The sequence below is a fragment of the Schistocerca nitens genome, chromosome 1 (assembly GCF_023898315.1).
Source record: "Schistocerca nitens isolate TAMUIC-IGC-003100 chromosome 1, iqSchNite1.1, whole genome shotgun sequence".
NCBI classification, from domain to species: Eukaryota; Metazoa; Arthropoda; class Insecta; order Orthoptera; family Acrididae; genus Schistocerca; species Schistocerca nitens.
This window is the reverse complement of record NC_064614.1, coordinates 1,091,094,596-1,091,113,360: the sequence shown is the minus strand read 5'-3', so window position 1 is coordinate 1,091,113,360 and position 18,765 is coordinate 1,091,094,596. Positions and strand designations below refer to the sequence as shown.

Sequence of the window (18,765 nt, the reverse complement as noted above, 5' to 3'; positions counted from 1 at the left end):
TGCAATTTGACGTCAATCTGACCAGTGGTGTTATTTCTACAGCGGTTTGAAAGTTTAACTTTAGTTATAATCACGCAGTACTTCGTTCAGTGGCGCTCACTTATGTCTGTTACGCAGCTAAACGCGGCTAACCTCTTCGACTTTTCATTCTCTTTTCTCGTGCTATCCTTCTGCCATTAAACTAGACCTCTGAACTCACAGCTGTCCACAGTATGTTGTGAGTGAAGTAGAGCAACCGATAGAGTGTGTTAACTTTGTTTCTACACGTGCTGGCTAAAATGCCTGACACCTGCACTAATGAAGAGTATGCAGATATTATGTGTGTTTACCGCTCCTGCGGTGGTAGTGCTCCTGCTGCTGCTGTCGAAGAATACCGTCGGCGCTTTTCAGCACATGGCGTGGAACGTGTGTTCTTCCATGTTCTCAATTTTCTTATGAGCTTTTAGTTCACCAATCTGTGCACGAACAGCATTATCTCTCTGAAATGGCGCAGCATAAATCTACTACCAACACACGATGAATTTCTGCACATAACTGTGTCCCACGAAAACTGTGTGACAATGTCACACGACTAGAATTTTGTCACTGGTTAAATGACAACTATCGTTTGCTCCCATTAATACTATTTATTAATGAAGCAACGTTTACACGGAATGGAATAAACAACATATATAATAATCATCGATGGTCGCACGAAAATTAACACAATACTTGTAACCTCCCCACAAAATAATGTATGTCAATGACAATAAATGTGTGAACTAGCAATCTGAACAAAGTGTAAGCTCCTCACAAAAAAGTAAGTCAATTCAATGATAATGAAATCTCAGTGACAATGAAAACACAAATAGACCGAAATGTCGATCTTAGGCCCTGTGCAACTTTGAATTTAAGTGAAACTTTTCTTTAAGGAAATGCATGGGAAACTTTCTTTCAATTCAAATGATTGTTTTCTTAAAAAATTGCTTTGAGAACAAAATTATTATTGGGGCGATTCTTGAACAAATTATTTACAGTTAATATACATTACATTATCATATGAGCGCAATGCTGCTTCATTACCTTATTTAAAAAATATACCTCGTCCTGAATCTTGACCAGAGCGCCATGTCGACGCCCGCCGACTCCTGACACAACTCCGACTGTCTCTGGCGCGCTACTAGCACTGACAGAGTGCTACTAGCAACTACTACTACCGACTGCCTACATGCAACTGAACTCTCTCGCAACTCGACCGCCACTGCACTGAACTCTCGCGCGGTCAAGCGCAGACTAGCAACGATAAATAACTCTCTGGTCAGAGATTCTGTCATGCCTCGCCATCGCTGCTACCGAGTACATACGCGTTTCATACTGTGGAAACCTGTTCTCAAGTTAGTTTTCCGATCAGTATTTGGTTCGGCATAATTTGCACCATGTTGATAAGTGCAGTAATTTTAGAACAGCGAATAACGGGCCAAAATTACGGGCAAAATTACGTGCCCTTTTTTTTAATTCGTTTGTTTGAACACGTTGGGTATGCTTCTTTGGCCACGCGGACTGCAATGTAGTTCCAGCATGACGGAGCCCCTCTACATTCTGCTAGACATGTGAGAGAACATATCGACCGTACTTATCCTGACCGGTGGATTGGTCGTGGTTGTACAATTAACTGGCCACCGAGATCGCCAGACCTTGCGCCATTAGATTTTTGTTTGCGGGGTTGGATGAGGTCTGAGGTGTACAAACGAAAGATGAATACTTGAGATGAACTGCTTGGTCGCGTCATAGACCCTGCTGCCGTCACTACGGAACGTGGAGAGGCAGTCAGAGAAGCAACACATGTTCTCCCAAGAGAAGCTGACGATGGGTTATTCGAAGATTTATTGTGAACTATAGGACAGCTGTCATGAGGCGTGTACGATAAGGCTTTGACGTGAACGTCTTAAAAATACGCGTTTTGCAATTTATGCTTTGAAAAACTCATGTTATAGTGACCACTAACTACTGTAGATGTGAACATATGTAAATATGACAATCTATTGAATAACACAGAAAATAAATAACAGTGTACATTACATGTGTTCTATCTTCGACACCGTTAGGAATAGGGAGAATGACAATAAGAAGATTTTTGCTTTAAATGATTGTTTCGATCATAACTCTGAATACTGACTATTCCGGCTCGTGTTCAGTATTATGTGATACAAATGTAGTAGGTACAAGCTAATTTACGGTATTATTGGGATTTCAGTGACTAGCAGATCGCCGTATATTGGTGAATATGATGTCGGTATGGGTGGATATCGCTAAAGGCCACAATTCGAGGAAAAATCTACAGGAGGTCCTAGGGATCAAATGACTGATGATCATAATAATAATTATAGTAGTGTCAACGCTCTAGGTTTCTTTTCGTTTACACGTGGTAATAACTGAAATGATTCCCAATTTCCCGACCCCCTTTTAACAATTACACACACACACACACACACACACACACACACACACACAAGAACAAGCGGTGAGGAAGACTTTGTAAAGATGCTTACAAAAATTTCTGTTATTCAATTGAAAAGCACTGCAAGTAAGTAAATAAAATAGCTATATAGGGTTTGATTTAGAGGATATGTGCAATTACAATGACCAAGTAATGTCAAAGGAGTATGCAAATATAAGGTAGAGCCTTCAAAATTTTGGACATTCACACGCAGGAACACAATTTTGTATCGCAACTGTCAAATGGTTTAAATGGCTCTGAGCACTATGGGACTTACCGTATGATGTCATCAGTCCTCTAGAACTTAGAACTACTTAAACATAACTAACCTAAGGACATCACGCACATCCATGCCCGAGGCAGGATTCGAACCTGCGATCGTAGCGGTCGCGCGGTTCCAGACTGTAATGGCTAGAACCGCTCGGCCACCACGGCCGGCTCACAACTGTCAAAACCATCAAATACACACACAGTCCCAATACACTAAACTGTCAGATAAACGCTTGTGATTCATATAAGACTGCCAGCGCTGAAACTAGGCATGCACCAAAAAGAACTTTCAAGTAACAAGAAGTTCGACAGCGCTGATAATAGCTGTTAGTTTCCCGTCACCTTGAAACGCAGACGAACGACAACAATAGTGTTGCTGCGAGAATTTTCGTAAAGCCACAGCAAGACAGATCGAACGGCTAATTTTCGCAATAGGGGATGACATTTGAAGTGTAGCAAAGCGTAAATCAAATTTGTTGCCTAGAGTACTGAACAGAAAATATCCATAAAGGATATCGGACGAAAGAAACGGTAGCTAGTGGAGCGATTTTTGATATGTCGTCGATCGAGAGGAAAGGCCGTTTTAATTTACAGCAACACGTCAAAGTTTCAGACGTCAGTAGACAGCAGTTTACGGTTCGCCTATTTGGTAGGCTGCCGGCATCACATGAAGGTGTGGCGGGTTGCGCACAAATTGAGTAGGGCGTTGTTTATGACTGCCCGAAAAATCAGACGTGAGAAGTACTCAGAAGTATACACTGTAACAAGGCTACTTAGCGTTTGTCAGCGCATTACAACAAATTGCATCATCGGATGTCGTAGTTTCAGTACTGTTACAGCAAATTCTCAAGTTATCTCTTGTGTCTTCCTCACCTAATGTCGCTCCGCGTTTGACACAGCAATGTGTTAAGCGAACAAGATCTGAGTGTTAACGTCCCGCCTACAATGAAACGGATCATGAGGTCCGATTTTGTAAGGATGCGAAAGGAAACAGGCTGTGTACTCTTCAAAGAAACCATTCTAGCATTCACTGTAATTAATTCAGGTAAACCACGGAATCCCACTTCCGGCTGGCCGGACGAGGATTTGAACACCGCTGCTTCCGTATGCGAGTCCTGAACGTTGACCAGTCAGGCAATCTTCTCGCGCTAGCAACGTGTCAAGCACGTGCCCTACTTGCCCCTTCTTATCTCGTAGTGCGGTTTTCTTTTCTTTTTTTCCGAGTATTGTTTGGAGTAAGCGAGAGCTGCAGCTCGGCCTGCTCATCACAGTCACCAATCACCAATCGTAGATAATGTTGAAGCATTTTACTTCTACTGATCCCTGATCAAGTACTATTCAGGGAGGCTTTTTATACTAGACTATTATTCTTTGAATGCAAAAGACAAGTCAGGAGAGCAAGAATGGTGCACTTGACTGAATTTTGTTCCGCCTATCAAGGATAAAAAAGGTGTTGCATAATTTATGTTTGCAATGACGAAACTCACATTTACGTATAATGACACAGGGAAAAAACGCAGGTGACACCTGTATATAAGAAGGGTAGAAGGACGGATCCTCAAAATTACAGACCAATATCCTTAACATCGGTTTGTTGCAGGATTCTCGAATATATTCTCAGTTCGAATATAATGAATTTCCTTGAGACAGAGAAGTTGCTGTTCATGCATCAGCACGGCTTTAGAAAGCATCGCTCCTGCGAAACGCAACTCGCCCTTATTTCACATGATATCTTGCAAACCATGGATGAATGGTATCAGACGGATGCCATATTCCTTGACTTCCGGAAAGCGTTTGACTCGGTGCCCCACTGCAGACTCCTAACTAAGGTACGAGCATATGGGATTGGTTCCCAAATATGTGAGTGGCTCGAAGACTTCTTAAGTAATAGAACCCAGTACGTTGTCCTCGATGGTGAGTGTTCATCGGAGGTGAGGGTATCATCTGGAGTGCCCCAGGGAAGTGTGGTAGGTCCGCTGTTGTTTTCTATCTACATAAATGATCTTTTGGATAGGGTGGATAGTAATGTGCAGCTGTTTGCTGATGATGCTGTGGTGTACGGGAAGGTGTCGTCGTTGAGTGACTGTAGGAGGATACAAGATGACTTGGACAGGATTTGTGATTGGTGTAAAGAATGGCAGCTAACTCTAAATATAGATAAATGTAAATTAATGCAGATGAATAGGAAAAAGAATCCCGTAATGTTTGAATACTCCATTAGTAGTGTAGCGCTTGTCACAGTCACGTCGATTAAATATTATGGCTTAACACTGCAGAGCGATATGAAGTGGGACAAGCATGTAATGGCAGTTGTGGGGAAGGCGGATAGTCGTCTTCGGTTCATTGGTAGAATTTTGGGAAGATGTGGTTCGTCTGTAAAGGAGACCGCTTATAAAACACTAATACGACCTATTGTTGAGTACTGCTCGAGCGTTTGGGATCCCTATCAGGTCGGATTGAGGGAGGACATAGAAGCAATTCAGAGGTGGGCTGCTAGATTTGTTACTGGTAGGTTTGATCATCACGCGAGTGTTACGGAAATGCTTCAGGAACTCGGGTGGGAGTCTCTGGAGGAAAGGAGGCGTTCTTTTCGTGAATCGCTACTGAGGAAATTTAGAGAACCAGCATTTGAGGCTGACTGCAGTACAATTCCTTTCCACTTATTTTTCTCTCGGTGGCTTATCTTGTTCCTATCTGGAAGAAGCCAGCTTAACTCCACAATACAATCTCTTTAATATGTACCATCACCTGTTTAATTATATAAAGGTAGTAAAATGAGAGCTTTTGAACGCTCTCTTCGTTACGCGATAAATTTTTCGTCTATTAAGCAGAGTGACAAACGGTCTTATAGGCTTTGCAGTGGGCAACAAGACACCACTCCAAGAAATTCGCTGAAAGCCATTCACAATGTATGTACCCATCACGGCAACGAATCCACTGAACCCGTGATTTTCTCTTTTCCTTGCTAAAATAAAATTACTCGCTGTTAAAGGAAAAATTCACGTATCATGCCGATGAGGTGAGAGGACGGTGGCGTTTGGGGGTGGGAGTTTGAATGTAAGAGACTGGGCACTGCTACATAATGCGTTAATTCCTTCTCATGATGCAGAGCGACGGCAGGACATGATTTGGATGGTGATTTGACCCTTAGTTTAGGTAAGAACGCGTCAAATGCCTTTCGTATCGTCATTTTAAACCTCCCAGTCCTTCTCAATTTTCCGGAACAACATGGCGGCTTTTACCCCGCTGTCACGACTGAATCACGTGCCATACTACGAGGGAATAGTCAGAACTGTAATGTTGCACAGTGTGTACGTGTAGAAGGGCAACTTAACGTCAGCAGGGAAGCTAGGAAGCTGCATCCTAAGTGACGGACTGTAGAGAAGCTTCTAGAAGGAACAGAGGTCAGGAGGACGGCACGTGATCGCGTGGGAAGTGCGTCACGCGAGCCTTTACAAGCGGTGCTGCTCTAGATTTTGAACACGGTCTGTATCAGACGCTGGACCTGCGTTACTCTGCCCCCGGCACGGGACTTGATTTCTTGTGGCACTTAGCTGCTCGGGGTACATACAGGATTGCACAACGCAGTCAGTAAGTTAGTACCTCGTAGAATTCCACAGTAGATTCTTACCTAATTATTCAGTCTCAGCCATTTATCACAGTTCCTCGTCCCTTTTCTACACCAGGTCTACGTGTCGGACATCATGCAGTGGTCCCGGGCTCGATTCCCGGCAGGGTTGGAGATCCTCTCCGCTCCTGGACTGGAAGTTGTGTTGTCCTCATCGTCATCTCATCATCACCGACGTGTAAGTCGCCCAGTGTGCCATCTCCTGAAATACGACTTGCATCCGGCGGCCGAACTTCCTCGGATGGGGCCTTCCGGCCATCAATGCCACACAATTATTTCATTCTTACGTGTTGGACGAGCCACTTCACAACTGGAGAGAGCGCTAGCTACCACCCTGATCCGCTCGCAGGTCATCACACTGCTTTTTAATTTCGACGAATTTAATATATGACATCACTCCTTTTGGATGTTGCGATATTTCGTGTACTACTTTACTGGGTTTCCTATGTTTTGAACTTTATTAGCCGGCCGGGGTGGCCGAGCGGTTCTAGGCGCTACAGTCTGGAACCGCGCGACCACTACGGTCGCAGGTTCGAATCCTGCCTCGGGTATGGAGGTGTGTGCTGTCCTTATGTTAGTTAGGTTTAAGTAGTTCTAACTTCTAGGCGACTGATGACGTTAGAAGTTGAGTCCCATAGTGCTCAGAGCCATTTGAACTATCTGAACTTTATTACATTTAGTTTGTTGTTATGCTGATGTTAGTAGTATAATTTCCATTTAATTTATCTTCATTTCTACGAGGTGCAACAGTAAATTAATGAGACTGATGTGAAAAATGTTGCTTACCGTTTTAGTCAAGTTTAGTGTTTTCTCCTTCAAAATAGTTCCCTTTTGACTGCACACACTTTTTCCAGCGCTTCTGCCATTGATGGCAACATTTCTGGAACTCATCTTCTGAAATACCCTCCAAGACCCTCGTCACAGCTTTTTGGATATCTTGTGTTGTTTGAAAATGGTGTCCCTTGACCGCCGTTATGACTCTTGGAAATAGGAAAAAGTCGCACGGAGCGATATCTAGTGAATAAGGTGGCTGTGGTGGTACTGAAATTTGTTTTGAGGTTAAAAATTGCTGTACTGACAGAGCAGTATGGGATGGCGCATTATCATGATGCAGCATCCAGTTATCAGCAATGTTGTCACGGACACGAAGAACTCTTTCACGAAGTCTTTCTAACATTTCTTTGTAGAAATATCGGTTAAGTGTTTGTCTAGGAGGCACCCACTCTTTACTAACAATTCCCTTGGAATCAAAGAAGCACACAAGCATGCATTTCACTTTTGACTTTGACATGCGAGCTTTTTTGGTCTGGGTGATCCCTTTCAGCACCATTGCGAACTTTGGCGTTTTGTCTCTGGATAGTACTGAAAAAACCAACTTTCATCACCAGTGATAACACGGCTCAACAATTCTGGATTGATTTCCGTTTGCTCTAACAGATCGGCTGCCACATTTTTCCGTGTTTCTCCCTGTCGTGGTGTGAGATTTTTGGGGACCATTTTTGCACAAATCTTTCTCAAAGGCTCTAAGCACTATGGGAGTTAACATCTGAGGTCATCAGTCCCCTAGACTTAGAACTACTTATACCTAACTAACTTAAGGACATCACACACATCCATGCCCGAGGCAGGATTCGAACCCGCGACCGTAGCAGCAGCTCGGTTCCGGACTGAAGCGCCTAGCACCGCTCGGTCACAGAGGCCGGCCAAATCTTTCTCATACAAAAATCTTCAGTTTTTATTAGACGAACCGTTTCTCGATTGAGGATCAGTTGTTCTGCAATCATTTTCACGGGTAATCTTCGATCAGATCGTACGAGTTCACGCACCCTGGCCAAGTTGACATCCGTCCGTGAAGCTGATAGTCGTCATCTTCAACATTAGTTCTGCCTTCACTAAACATTTTATGCCAGCTGTAAACTTGAGCTCTTGACATAACCTCCTCTCCAAAAGCCTTCTGAAGCTTACCGTGTGTTGTCGTAGCGTTTTCACCCAATTTAACGCAAAAAGAAAGGGCATACCGTTGCGCAATATTTCCGTGACGAGAGGCACAAAAACGTGTTTACTTATTACAGCACAACTCACGACTGAGCTGTTGCATCGATGTGCCACTTGGACTAGAAGCAGCTTATAGTCCAAGGTCAAAGATATTGTGCCTACGCAAGCCTGCAGTGTTGCCACATCTTGCAAAGAAAATCAGTCTCATTACTTTATTGTCGCACCTCGTATATTACGCGTAAGTGTTGTTGGCTACCGACGTTCGCCCCTTTCCCTAACGACAAGTGAAACACGTGAATGTTACAGGAAAAAAATTCCACACTTCCATTTATCCACAACGTTATTACTGATTCAGCACCTCTCCCTACGACTCAGAAATGTAGAGATAATGACAGGAAGGCGTTTAGTTTCCGAGTCAGCAGGCGTTCCACTCCCCTGAATTGGGAACCCTGCTGAGTAACGGCAGTGTCGGGCGATCGGCTCGCAGGACGGAGGTAATGAGTGCACGGCGGCTGTTTGCGGGCGCTGCTGGACAAGGACGTCGCATTACGGCCCCGGCTGGAGGCCGCTCGCCGCCCTCTCGTTTGAGCGTTTCGCCGGCGATCGCACCTAATCGGCTGATCGGCGCCACCCAAATTGGCAATCTGTAAGCGGGGTTACAGCTTGTTTCCGTTTATTGCCGGACTGGGGCACCCGAGGGGCCCTTACGCCTAAGCCAGCAGGCCGGCAATCTTGCAGCGCCCAACTTTTTGTTTCTGGGTGTGCTCCGCGTTTAACTGGCAAGCTGCAAGTGCCCTTCATCTTTCTCTACTCCGTCGTGTCCTCTCCCGTAACTGAAACTGACAAGTCTGTGCATGAGTGGAGGGCCATGACAACGTCAAGACAGAAATGCGACTACAATCGGATTGTTGGAATGTTAGGGAGCGTTTATTGACATTCAAGTTATTGCCCTAAGAATGGTTTTCGATCTTCCACTTACAGCAATAGGAAGAAGGCCAAAATATGAGACGGATGTACCGCGAAGAGATTTTCTTGCCCTATACCGTACGATGGCAAAAAATAAAAAAAGTGTCTTAGGTGCACAAGACCACCATTTCTAAGAGTTAAGCCTTTATATGTGAAGCGCTGTTAATTTTGATCAGTTAAATTACTCGTGTAATCATGAACGCATAGAAATACACGTACTGACGATTATTGCCAGTCTCTAAAATTAGAAGAGAAAGTCTGTACGTAAAAGGGATTTAACAACCTTGGTGATTTCTGTTTTGTGGGCGTCAGGCTGTGACCTGAGCCATGTTTCAGTGTCTTAACATGTATTCTACGACGCATATTCGGAAAGTAAGTGTACTGCGACCATACCGGACTGTTTTCTTTTATTTCTGAGGATTGGCAATTCTGAGTGGTAAAGGGGATCCCCTGATCAGAGCGAGCATCGCAGGGACACGGTAGTACGTAAATTCACTTCTACTGTCCAGTTGCCTGAAGGACGTCGGTAAGAAATTACTCGTGGAAGACAACCTACAGAATTTTCTTCGCTAATCAAAACTGTTTACGGTGAAGGTGTGATGAACAGAACAAGTGTGTTAAAGTGATGTTGGGAGTTTAGTGGAAGGAGAAAAAAATGTTCATGTCGAACAGAGGAGTGGAAGACCTTCCATTTTGACTTAAGTTGGTGTAAAAATTTGTGAAGACCACCGATTGACAGTGGATAAAATTTCTACGTTGTTTCCAAAACTCTCCAGAACTTTGTTATACGAGACACTCACAGAAACGCTGGGATACCGGAAACTGAGCAAAATGGATCCGTAAACAGCTGACAGAGAAGCACAAGAAAAATTGGGTTAATAGCACTTTCTTCGGATGAAAAATTTAGAGAATCCTACATCAGTGCGTGTATTGACATTTTCTGTTACCTAGTGGATAGACGGCTTTTACATGTGGTATCAACACGCGCGCGTCTCGGTAGCCTTCACATGCAATGAAATTCTCTCGCCGAAACATTAACTTTCCTTGTCTTAAATGATTAAAGATCATATATTTATACTCGCTGATCGTGAAAGTTCATTTATGATAATGTTCAACATTTTCAGGTCACTGTCTGTTCATCAGTAAATGATATTAACGGAAGTATTTATAGATTGGCAAGTATCCACTGGCCAAATTTTACGTCGCATTGCTGTATGCCCATTATCTCTCCAGGGCTACCATATTCTGAACGTATGGCCTTATTTCAGGCACATATACGTCACTAAACTAAACTCCTCCCGAACAGGCCATGAAGGCCCAATGGTACCGACCGACCGCCGTGTCATCCTCAGCCCATAGGAGTCACTGGATGTGGATATGGAGGGGCATGTGGTCAGCACACCTCTCTCCGGCCGTACGTCAGCTTCCGAGACCGGTGCCTCTACTTCTCAGGTAATTAGCTCCTCAGTTTCCCTCACAAGGGCTGAGTGCACCCCGCTTGCCGACAACGTTCTACAGACTTGGTGGTCACCCATCCAAGTGCTAATGCAGCCCGATAGCGTTTAACTTCGGTGATGTAACGGGAACCGGTGTTACCACTGCGGCAAGGCCTCTGACAAACATATAAATCACCAACTGTGTTAAAATACTGAAAACTTGTTTACTTAAACATTTTAAATAGCGGCTGTTCGCACGACCACCGTCTTAAGACATATACTGTTCCTTCCGCGGCACATGATCAGTAACCCGACGAAGTGAATGTGTGCCTCGAGAAAGACGCAATCATTGTGCCGTATGGATGGAGCTTCTCGTGTACTCGGAGCAAATGGGAAATGTAAAACTGAGTATAATCATTAACCACCTCCTTTAGCTTCCTTGTAAAAGGAAGGAATAAAAATGCGTTACGGTACTACATATCGGACGATTTCAAAATGCACTGTATACAAATACAAAGCTTAGTCGTAGTACTCGCTGATCAACTCGGTTAAAATCCAGAAAAACTACACAGTGTTGAGTGAATAGCCTATACTCAAGTTCCAGAATTATGTGTGCCTCAATTATGATGCACTGCGTGATAGGATAAAACTTAGCGTTGACTGCATTTGTTCGTCCTATTCAACTTAAACCAACGATCTTTTTATTGATCTATTACAGAGTTGCGTGCAGTAACTCATTAACAATGTTGAAATACTATAAAACAAATATTCGGGAGGATATGGGCTGATGATATTAATCTCAAGAGAATGCTTGACAGTGCTACTCAAGAGGATTTTATGGTGTAACAGTCTACGTAAGTTCATAAACACCAATATTTTATCTGCGGGGAGCCAATTCCAAGAGTCTGTCTTGAATCTCGAAATTAATGTTTCGTAAATATATTGTGTTTAAGTATCCGGATCTCCATGTTTAGAGAATACTTAAAACAAAAAGCGTATAAATTAGTTTAAATATTTAGAAGTTCGATGCACCGTTTTGTAACTGCTTAATCTGTATTTTATGTAGAGGCTCTTAAGATATAATATCAATATAAACATGATTTATGGTAAATTTTAGAAATAATATACATTCATGACGAATACTTGTAGTTTAATATGTACGATGTATTTCTGAGAAACACACATTTACAGGTATGTTAATTATGGCCTTGTAGGCGTTTGTCATTATAATCGGTGCTTCAGAACGCGTTAATTTATTGCTGCCCATCCACGTACCCCTCATACCCTCCACCTCTAACGGTGCTCAGAGTTTTGTAAGACCTAAAGTAACTGTAGGTCTTTACGGATTTCATGTTCAGCTGAATACATCATAGTAGAGATAAAATTTTCGAAGATGGGCTGCTATGTCAGAAAAGTTTAATGATTTATGAACAAGTTATTTAATTTCAAAGTATTACTATTAACAATTTATAATTCGCACAGTAAAAATTTAACAATAATTAAAGTGTTCAAACGAGTGTTTTCATCTTGCTATTCTCACCTTTATGGACGAGGTGACTTGTAGACATGGCGTAAATACATACGGTGCACACTGTTTACCTGTGTGTTTGAAAATGATGTAAGAGATAATGGCTGAGGCAACTTACCTGGGCACGTTACTTCGGCATATCAGCGAAGTCTCGGCGACGACAAAGAGAGGAAGAAATTTAAACGTATAAAAGTCCGAGGAAGGTTGCGGCCGAAGCGTTGTTGGAATTTATGCTGATGGATTCTAGCTAGATAAGAACGTTCGAAGTTGTACTTGACACATTGCCGAAGACTCTCGTTTATAATTTATGTGACGCACGTAAATTATAAAAGTTTATGAGTAAATCTGTTACTCTGCAATTGATTATACACGGGTTGATACTTCTCTGAAACGCCAGAAGCGGTCTCACTGTATAGGTGAACGTCAGTGAACCATCGAACTTGTTCGGAACAAGGTTAATATCTCTATAACATACAAAAAATAAATATAAAAAATCTGTTCTTTTATGCTATGAGCTAAATAATAGTCCCGTTTAATTTTGCGCCACGACATTTTCAGAGCACGTTACCTAGACATACGAATTACATTCGGAAATAGTGAATCCTTTGCGGAATCTGGCGTGTCCTCCTACATAATTCCATCCTGCTATCTACTACTGCTTTTTTAGGCCGCAGTTAACAGACTCTTTCTTGTTCCTCCTGAACACAAGCAAGTCAACTAAATGATGCAACGGGAAAAAGATAACGATTTCAAAAGAGCACTCATTAAACAGGGCGTGCTGCGGTACGATGTCAGGGAAACAGCTTTGTATAAGCGACGGCCTGTTGATTCTCTACATGCAGGTAAGTGTATGATGCTAAGCGTCAAGGTGTTGGGAATAATCTATAGCTTTGCGATTGCAGCAAATATGAGAACAGATAATCAAACGCACGCGCCACCACGCTGTCTGTTAGACGCAGTTATACCATGAAACAATACCAAAGGAATTTGAAATACAAGTCACTGTCTGTAAGCGCTACCCACCAGCGAAAAGATGGAGAGGTGACGTACGTGGTGAAAAGTAACGATTCGAAAATGCCTCAGGGGTGACATAAAGTGTTTAAGCGAAACCAACTCTTTTTTCCCTTGGGGTATTGATTCCAACATATTTTGCGGTCGAAGATGACAGTTTGCTGTCCGTGAGCAACCGAAAGACGTTCTTGACAACTTTTGACACTACTGAAAACCAGCTGACGATTAAACCTTTCTCTAAGGATATCGCGGGCCTGCAGCCCTACTGAACGCGATCGCATCCTTTTGGAGTGTACCGCCACCACAGTGTTTCCTCTGGTACACGGCCGGCCGTGTGGCCGAGCGGTTCTAGGCGCTTCAGTCCGGAACCGCGCTAATGCTACGGTCGCAGGTTCGAATCCTGCCTCGGGCATGGATGTGTGTGTTGTACTTAGGTTAGTTAAGTTTAAGTAGTTCTAAGTCTAGGGGACTGATTACCTCAGATGATAAGTGCCATAGTGCTTAGAGCCATTCTGGTACACGGGGTGAAAGCACTAGGGACTGTCGAAAACTATTCGAAGACATCTGAATGTGATCCGAAGTAGTAAAGGGTTTTCATGCTTTTTCAGCCCTCCAGGTTCGCGCCCTCTTGTGGAGTGATCACGTCGGGGTAGGGGATGGAGGGTGCGATAAAGACAAATTCGTGAATAAGATTGTAACTGTCCCTGCAAAGAACACCCCCCCCCCCCCCAATTGGGCACATCGACAGTCATCCCGCACTCCTTTGTCGAACACTAAAAATTTGCTCCTGTACAGGGACAGCCATTCATCGATTGCTAGGCGCCAGTGTGAAAGGTAATCATTTCGACACACCTCAGTTGAGGTGGCGCTTCGTTGCTGTGTAGAGCCTGCTGGCTGCTTGCGAAATGTAAGGGGTGTCGATAGGGATTCCTGCCACGCCAGCGCCTACGAATCAATGACTGCCTGCCTCTATAGAGGGACATTTTTCAAGCGCCCAACAAGGATATCCAGGTGGCACCGATGGTGTTACCGAACTGGTGGGTAGGGGGGGGGGTGTCTTAGAGGGAACGTTTGCCGTTTTATCCAAGCAAGTGTCACTGTTGCACCCCGGCACGATCACGCCACAGGAGGGGTGAAAAAAGAGAAACACCTTTGTTGGGTCGGATTAACGTTCAAATTTCATCGATAGGTTTTGAAAGGTCCAAAGTGGTTCTACGAGGTGTGGCTAGAAAAAAAACGGACTAGTACTGGTGAAACAATAAAACGAATGCAATAAGGCTGAAAGTCGCGTGGCCTGTCACGTGACACTCGCTCCGCCTACTGCTCGAGTTTCATCTGCCTCCTGCACTCAGTCTGCCCGTGGCGTCTGTTTTAAGTAGTTGACGTTTTGTCTGTGCGTCGGAAAATGTTGAGTGTACAGAAAGAACAGCGTGTTAACATCAAATTTTGTTTCAAACTAGGAAAATCTGCAAGTGAAACGTTTGTAATGTTACAACAAGTGTACGGCGATGATTGTTTATCGCGAACACAAGTGTTTGAGTGGTTTAAACGATTTAAAGATGGCCGCGAAGACACCAGTGATGACACTCGCACTGGCAGACCATTGTCAGCAAAAACTGATGCAAACATTGAAAAAATCGGTAAACTTGTTCGACAAGATCGCCGTTTAACAATCAGAGCAGTGTCTGAGTTAACAGGAGTTGACAAGGAAAGTATCGAACAAGTTTACCGATTTTTTCAATGTTTGCATCAGTTTTTGCTGACAATGGTCTGCCAGTGCGAGTGTCATCACTGGTGTCTTCGCGGCCATCTTTAAATCGTTTAAACCACTCAAACACTTGTGTTCGCGATAAACAATCATCGCCGTACACTTGTTGTAACATTACAAACGTTTCACTTGCAGATTTTCCTAGTTTGAAACAAAATTTGATGTTAACCCGCTGTTCTTTCTGTACACTCAACATTTTCCGACGCACAGACAAAACGTCAACTACTTAAAACAGACGCCACGGGCAGACTGAGTGCAGGAGGCAGATGAGACTCGAGCAGTAGGCGGAGCGAGTGTCACGTGACAGGCCACGCGACTTTCAGCCTTATTGCATTCGTTTTATTGTTTCACCAGTACTAGTCCGGTTTTTTTCTAGCCACACCTCGTATACTGCACGTCAGAGCAAAAACTGCAATTGCGCCACCCGCCAGAGGAATACAAACACATTTAATGAAATTTCAGCCCCAACGTGTCCTTAGACAAGGGTTGAATCGACCGGGAGGGTGGGGGGGGGGAGGCGCGTCAGCAGTGTGAAGATTGTCTAGAACGTCCTCCTGTTGCTCGTCGCACTGTGAACTATTGTTCTATTGTTTTCAACCGCGAAATGTATGGGAATCAACGCCTCCGGAGAATGATGGTTTCTTCGACGCTCTTTACGGTCATCCTGAGCCCTTTTCGTGGCGCTACTGAAAGGCGGTGTACGTGTAACGTTTTCCTCGACCAATCATAAGAAAAACGCGTGATTTCGACGCTGGGCGTCGTGATTCTGACTGCTGTCGAAAAGGCATTAAAGGGAAGGGTTAATGCGGGTAAGAGGAATTGTGACGACCTTCCCGTTGTGTAACAAGTCCACTGTTGCATTGGGCAGAACTGTGGTGAAAATTGGTGTCAATGTGAGCCGCGGGGAGTACTGGCCGCGCGGTCTCAGGCGCCATGTCACGGATTGTGCGACCCTTCCCGCCGGAGGTTCGAGTCCCTCGGGCATGGGTGTGTGTGTTATTCTTAGCGTAAGTTAGTTTAAGTTCAAAAATGGTTCAAATGGCTCTGAGCTCTATGGAACTTAAATTCTAAGGTCATCAGTCTCCTAGAACTTAGAACTACTTAAACCTAACTGACGTAAGGACATCACACACATCCATGCCCGAAGCAGGATTCGAACCTGCGACCGTAGGGGTCGCGTGGTTCCAGACTGTAGCGTCTACAACCGTTCGACCATCCCGGCCGGCAAGTGTAAGTGGGATGACCTCCGCAGTTTGGTCCATTAGGAACTTTTTTTGTGCCCATGTGACATCATTAATCTATGTTATAACTCACATGAACTTCTGAGCTCTGGGCGATGGTGGCGCAGCAGGGGTCAGGCTTTTGCACCATTACAGAGTAATAGATGAAAAGAATTCGCAATTGCGAATATTGTCTACCATCAGCTGTGTAATGGAACGGCGACAACGAAACTTTGTGCCCGACCAGGATTCGAACCCGGATTTTTCACTTATTGGGAGCGGTCGCCGTACCATTACGCTACCCGAACACGACTCACGGTCACACCCGAACCTCTGTATTTCGTCAACCACGAGTCTACAACCTGCACTCTTATATTCATTATGTATTTAGGGGAGACATTGTAATTGAAAGTCGCTTGCCCAGTCTTCGCAGTAAAATACCTACTTGGGCATCATCATTTGTTGCAGGTCATGGTTGGCGTTTCACATGTGGCTGAACACCTCCTGTTTCCTTTAATAACGTAACTATCTGGCGAACGGTCCGGACACTTGGATGATGTCGTCCAGGATACCGAGCAGCATATATAGCACACGCCAGTTGGGCATTTTGATCACAACTGCCATACATCAACACGATATCGACCTTTTCCGCAATTGATAAACGGTCCATTTTAACACGGGTAATGTATCACGAAGCAAATACCGTCCGCACTGGCGGAATGTTACCTGATACCACGTACTTATAGGTTTGTGGCTATTACAGCGCCATCTATCACAAAGCGAAAAAAGTGGTCCAACTAAAACATTCATATTTCTTTACGTACTACACGAATATGTTATAAAATGGGGGTTTCTATTTAAAAAAAACGCAGTTGATATGCGTTTGACACATGTCAGCGCCATCTAGTGGGCCAACCATAGCGCCATCTGGTTTCCCCCTTCAAGCTAGACAAGTTTCGTTCTCTGTAGTTTTTTCGTTTGACGCTTATTTCGTGAGATATTAGCCCCCGGTCCTTATCAATGGACAACCGTGTATACGACACTGCACAACCTGTGTTGTTCAGTCGTACGATGCAACGTTTCTTCGGACGTGCACGTATGTCCGAAGGAACATTGCATTGTACTTTTGAACGACACCGGTAGTGGAGGGTCGTATTACAGAGTAAGGGTGTAGGAATCTTTGATATAAATTACGCACTTTCGGAAGGCAGTTATGGAGTTTGTAAAACGTAGCTCTTTACTTGCGACGCGCAATGCATATGAAATATTGAAGAACACATTTTTTTGCCCCCTCTCCGCCGTAGAAGCTGTTAGATAGGCAACCCTCAGCTGGGCACGTGTGCTCTCTTCAGCCGTTTAGTAATATACCGGGTGATCAGAAAGTCAGTATAAATTTGAAAACTGGATAAATCACGGAATAATATAGATAGAGAGGTACAAATTGACACACATGCTTGGAATGACATGGGGTTTTATTAGAACCGAAAAAATACAAACGTTCAAAAAATGTCCGACAGATGGCGCTTCATCTGATCAGAATAGCAATAATTAGCATAACAAAGTAAGACAAAGCAAAGATGATGTTCTTTACAGGAAATATTCAATATATCCTCCATCATTCCTGAACAATAGCTGTAGTCGAGGAATAATGTTGTGAACAGCACTGAAAAGCATGTCCGGAGTTATGGTGAGGCATTGGCGTCGGATGTTGTCTTTCAGCATCCCTAGAGATGTCGGTCGATCACGGTACACTTGCGATTTCAGATAACCCCAAAGCCAATAATCACACGGACTGAGGTCTGAGGACCTGGGAGGCCAAGCATGGCAAAAGTGGCGGCTGAGCACACGATCATCACCAAACGACGCACGCAAGAGATCTTTCACGCGTCTAGCAATATGGGGTGGAGCGCCATCCTGCATAAACATCGTACGTTCCATCAGGTGTTTATCAACCAGGCAGGGGATGATGCGATTCTGTAACACGATTGTCACGCGCAGTCACTGACGTTTTGCTGTCCAGCGCCATCTGTCGGACATTTTCTGAACTTTGTTTTTTTTTTATTTGTTCTAATAAAACTCCATGTCATTCCAAGCATGTGTGTCAATTTTTACCTCTCTATCTACATTATTCCGTGGTTTATTAAGTTTTCAAATTTATAGTGACTTTTTGATCATCCGGTAGATAATCGACTTAGGATTCGCGTCGCGCCAGGTCACGTTTGGGGTCTGGCTTCGTCGGTGGGTGGCAGAGAGAGCGCGGTGGCGCGCGGCTGCACGGCCAGCGGCCTACCTGCGCCGCCCAGGAGCGGGTCTTGGCAGCCGCCGCCTCCTGCTTGGCCTGCTGCTGCTGCTTCTGCGCCGCCGCGTGCTGCTGCTGCGTCTGCTCCATGATCTGCTGGATCAGCTCCAGCTGCTGCTTCGTCAGGCCGTCGTTGCCCGACGAGCTGCTCGTCGCCTGCAACAGCGC

The 18,765-nt window shown here is 44.3% G+C and overlaps 1 protein-coding gene across 1 annotated transcript in view; it reads right to left on the bottom strand.

Annotated features, from left to right (window-relative positions):
• The window catches only part of LOC126198581 (helicase domino-like), a 582,238-nt gene that overhangs the window by 497,629 nt on the left and 65,844 nt on the right, over nucleotides 1-18,765 (bottom strand). Inside the window, exon 2 of the mRNA XM_049935022.1 lies at nucleotides 18,589-18,753. Within this exon, the coding sequence (XP_049790979.1) occupies nucleotides 18,589-18,687 (99 nt within the window). The 5' untranslated portion in view covers nucleotides 18,688-18,753. The remainder of the gene's footprint in view (nucleotides 1-18,588; nucleotides 18,754-18,765) is intronic.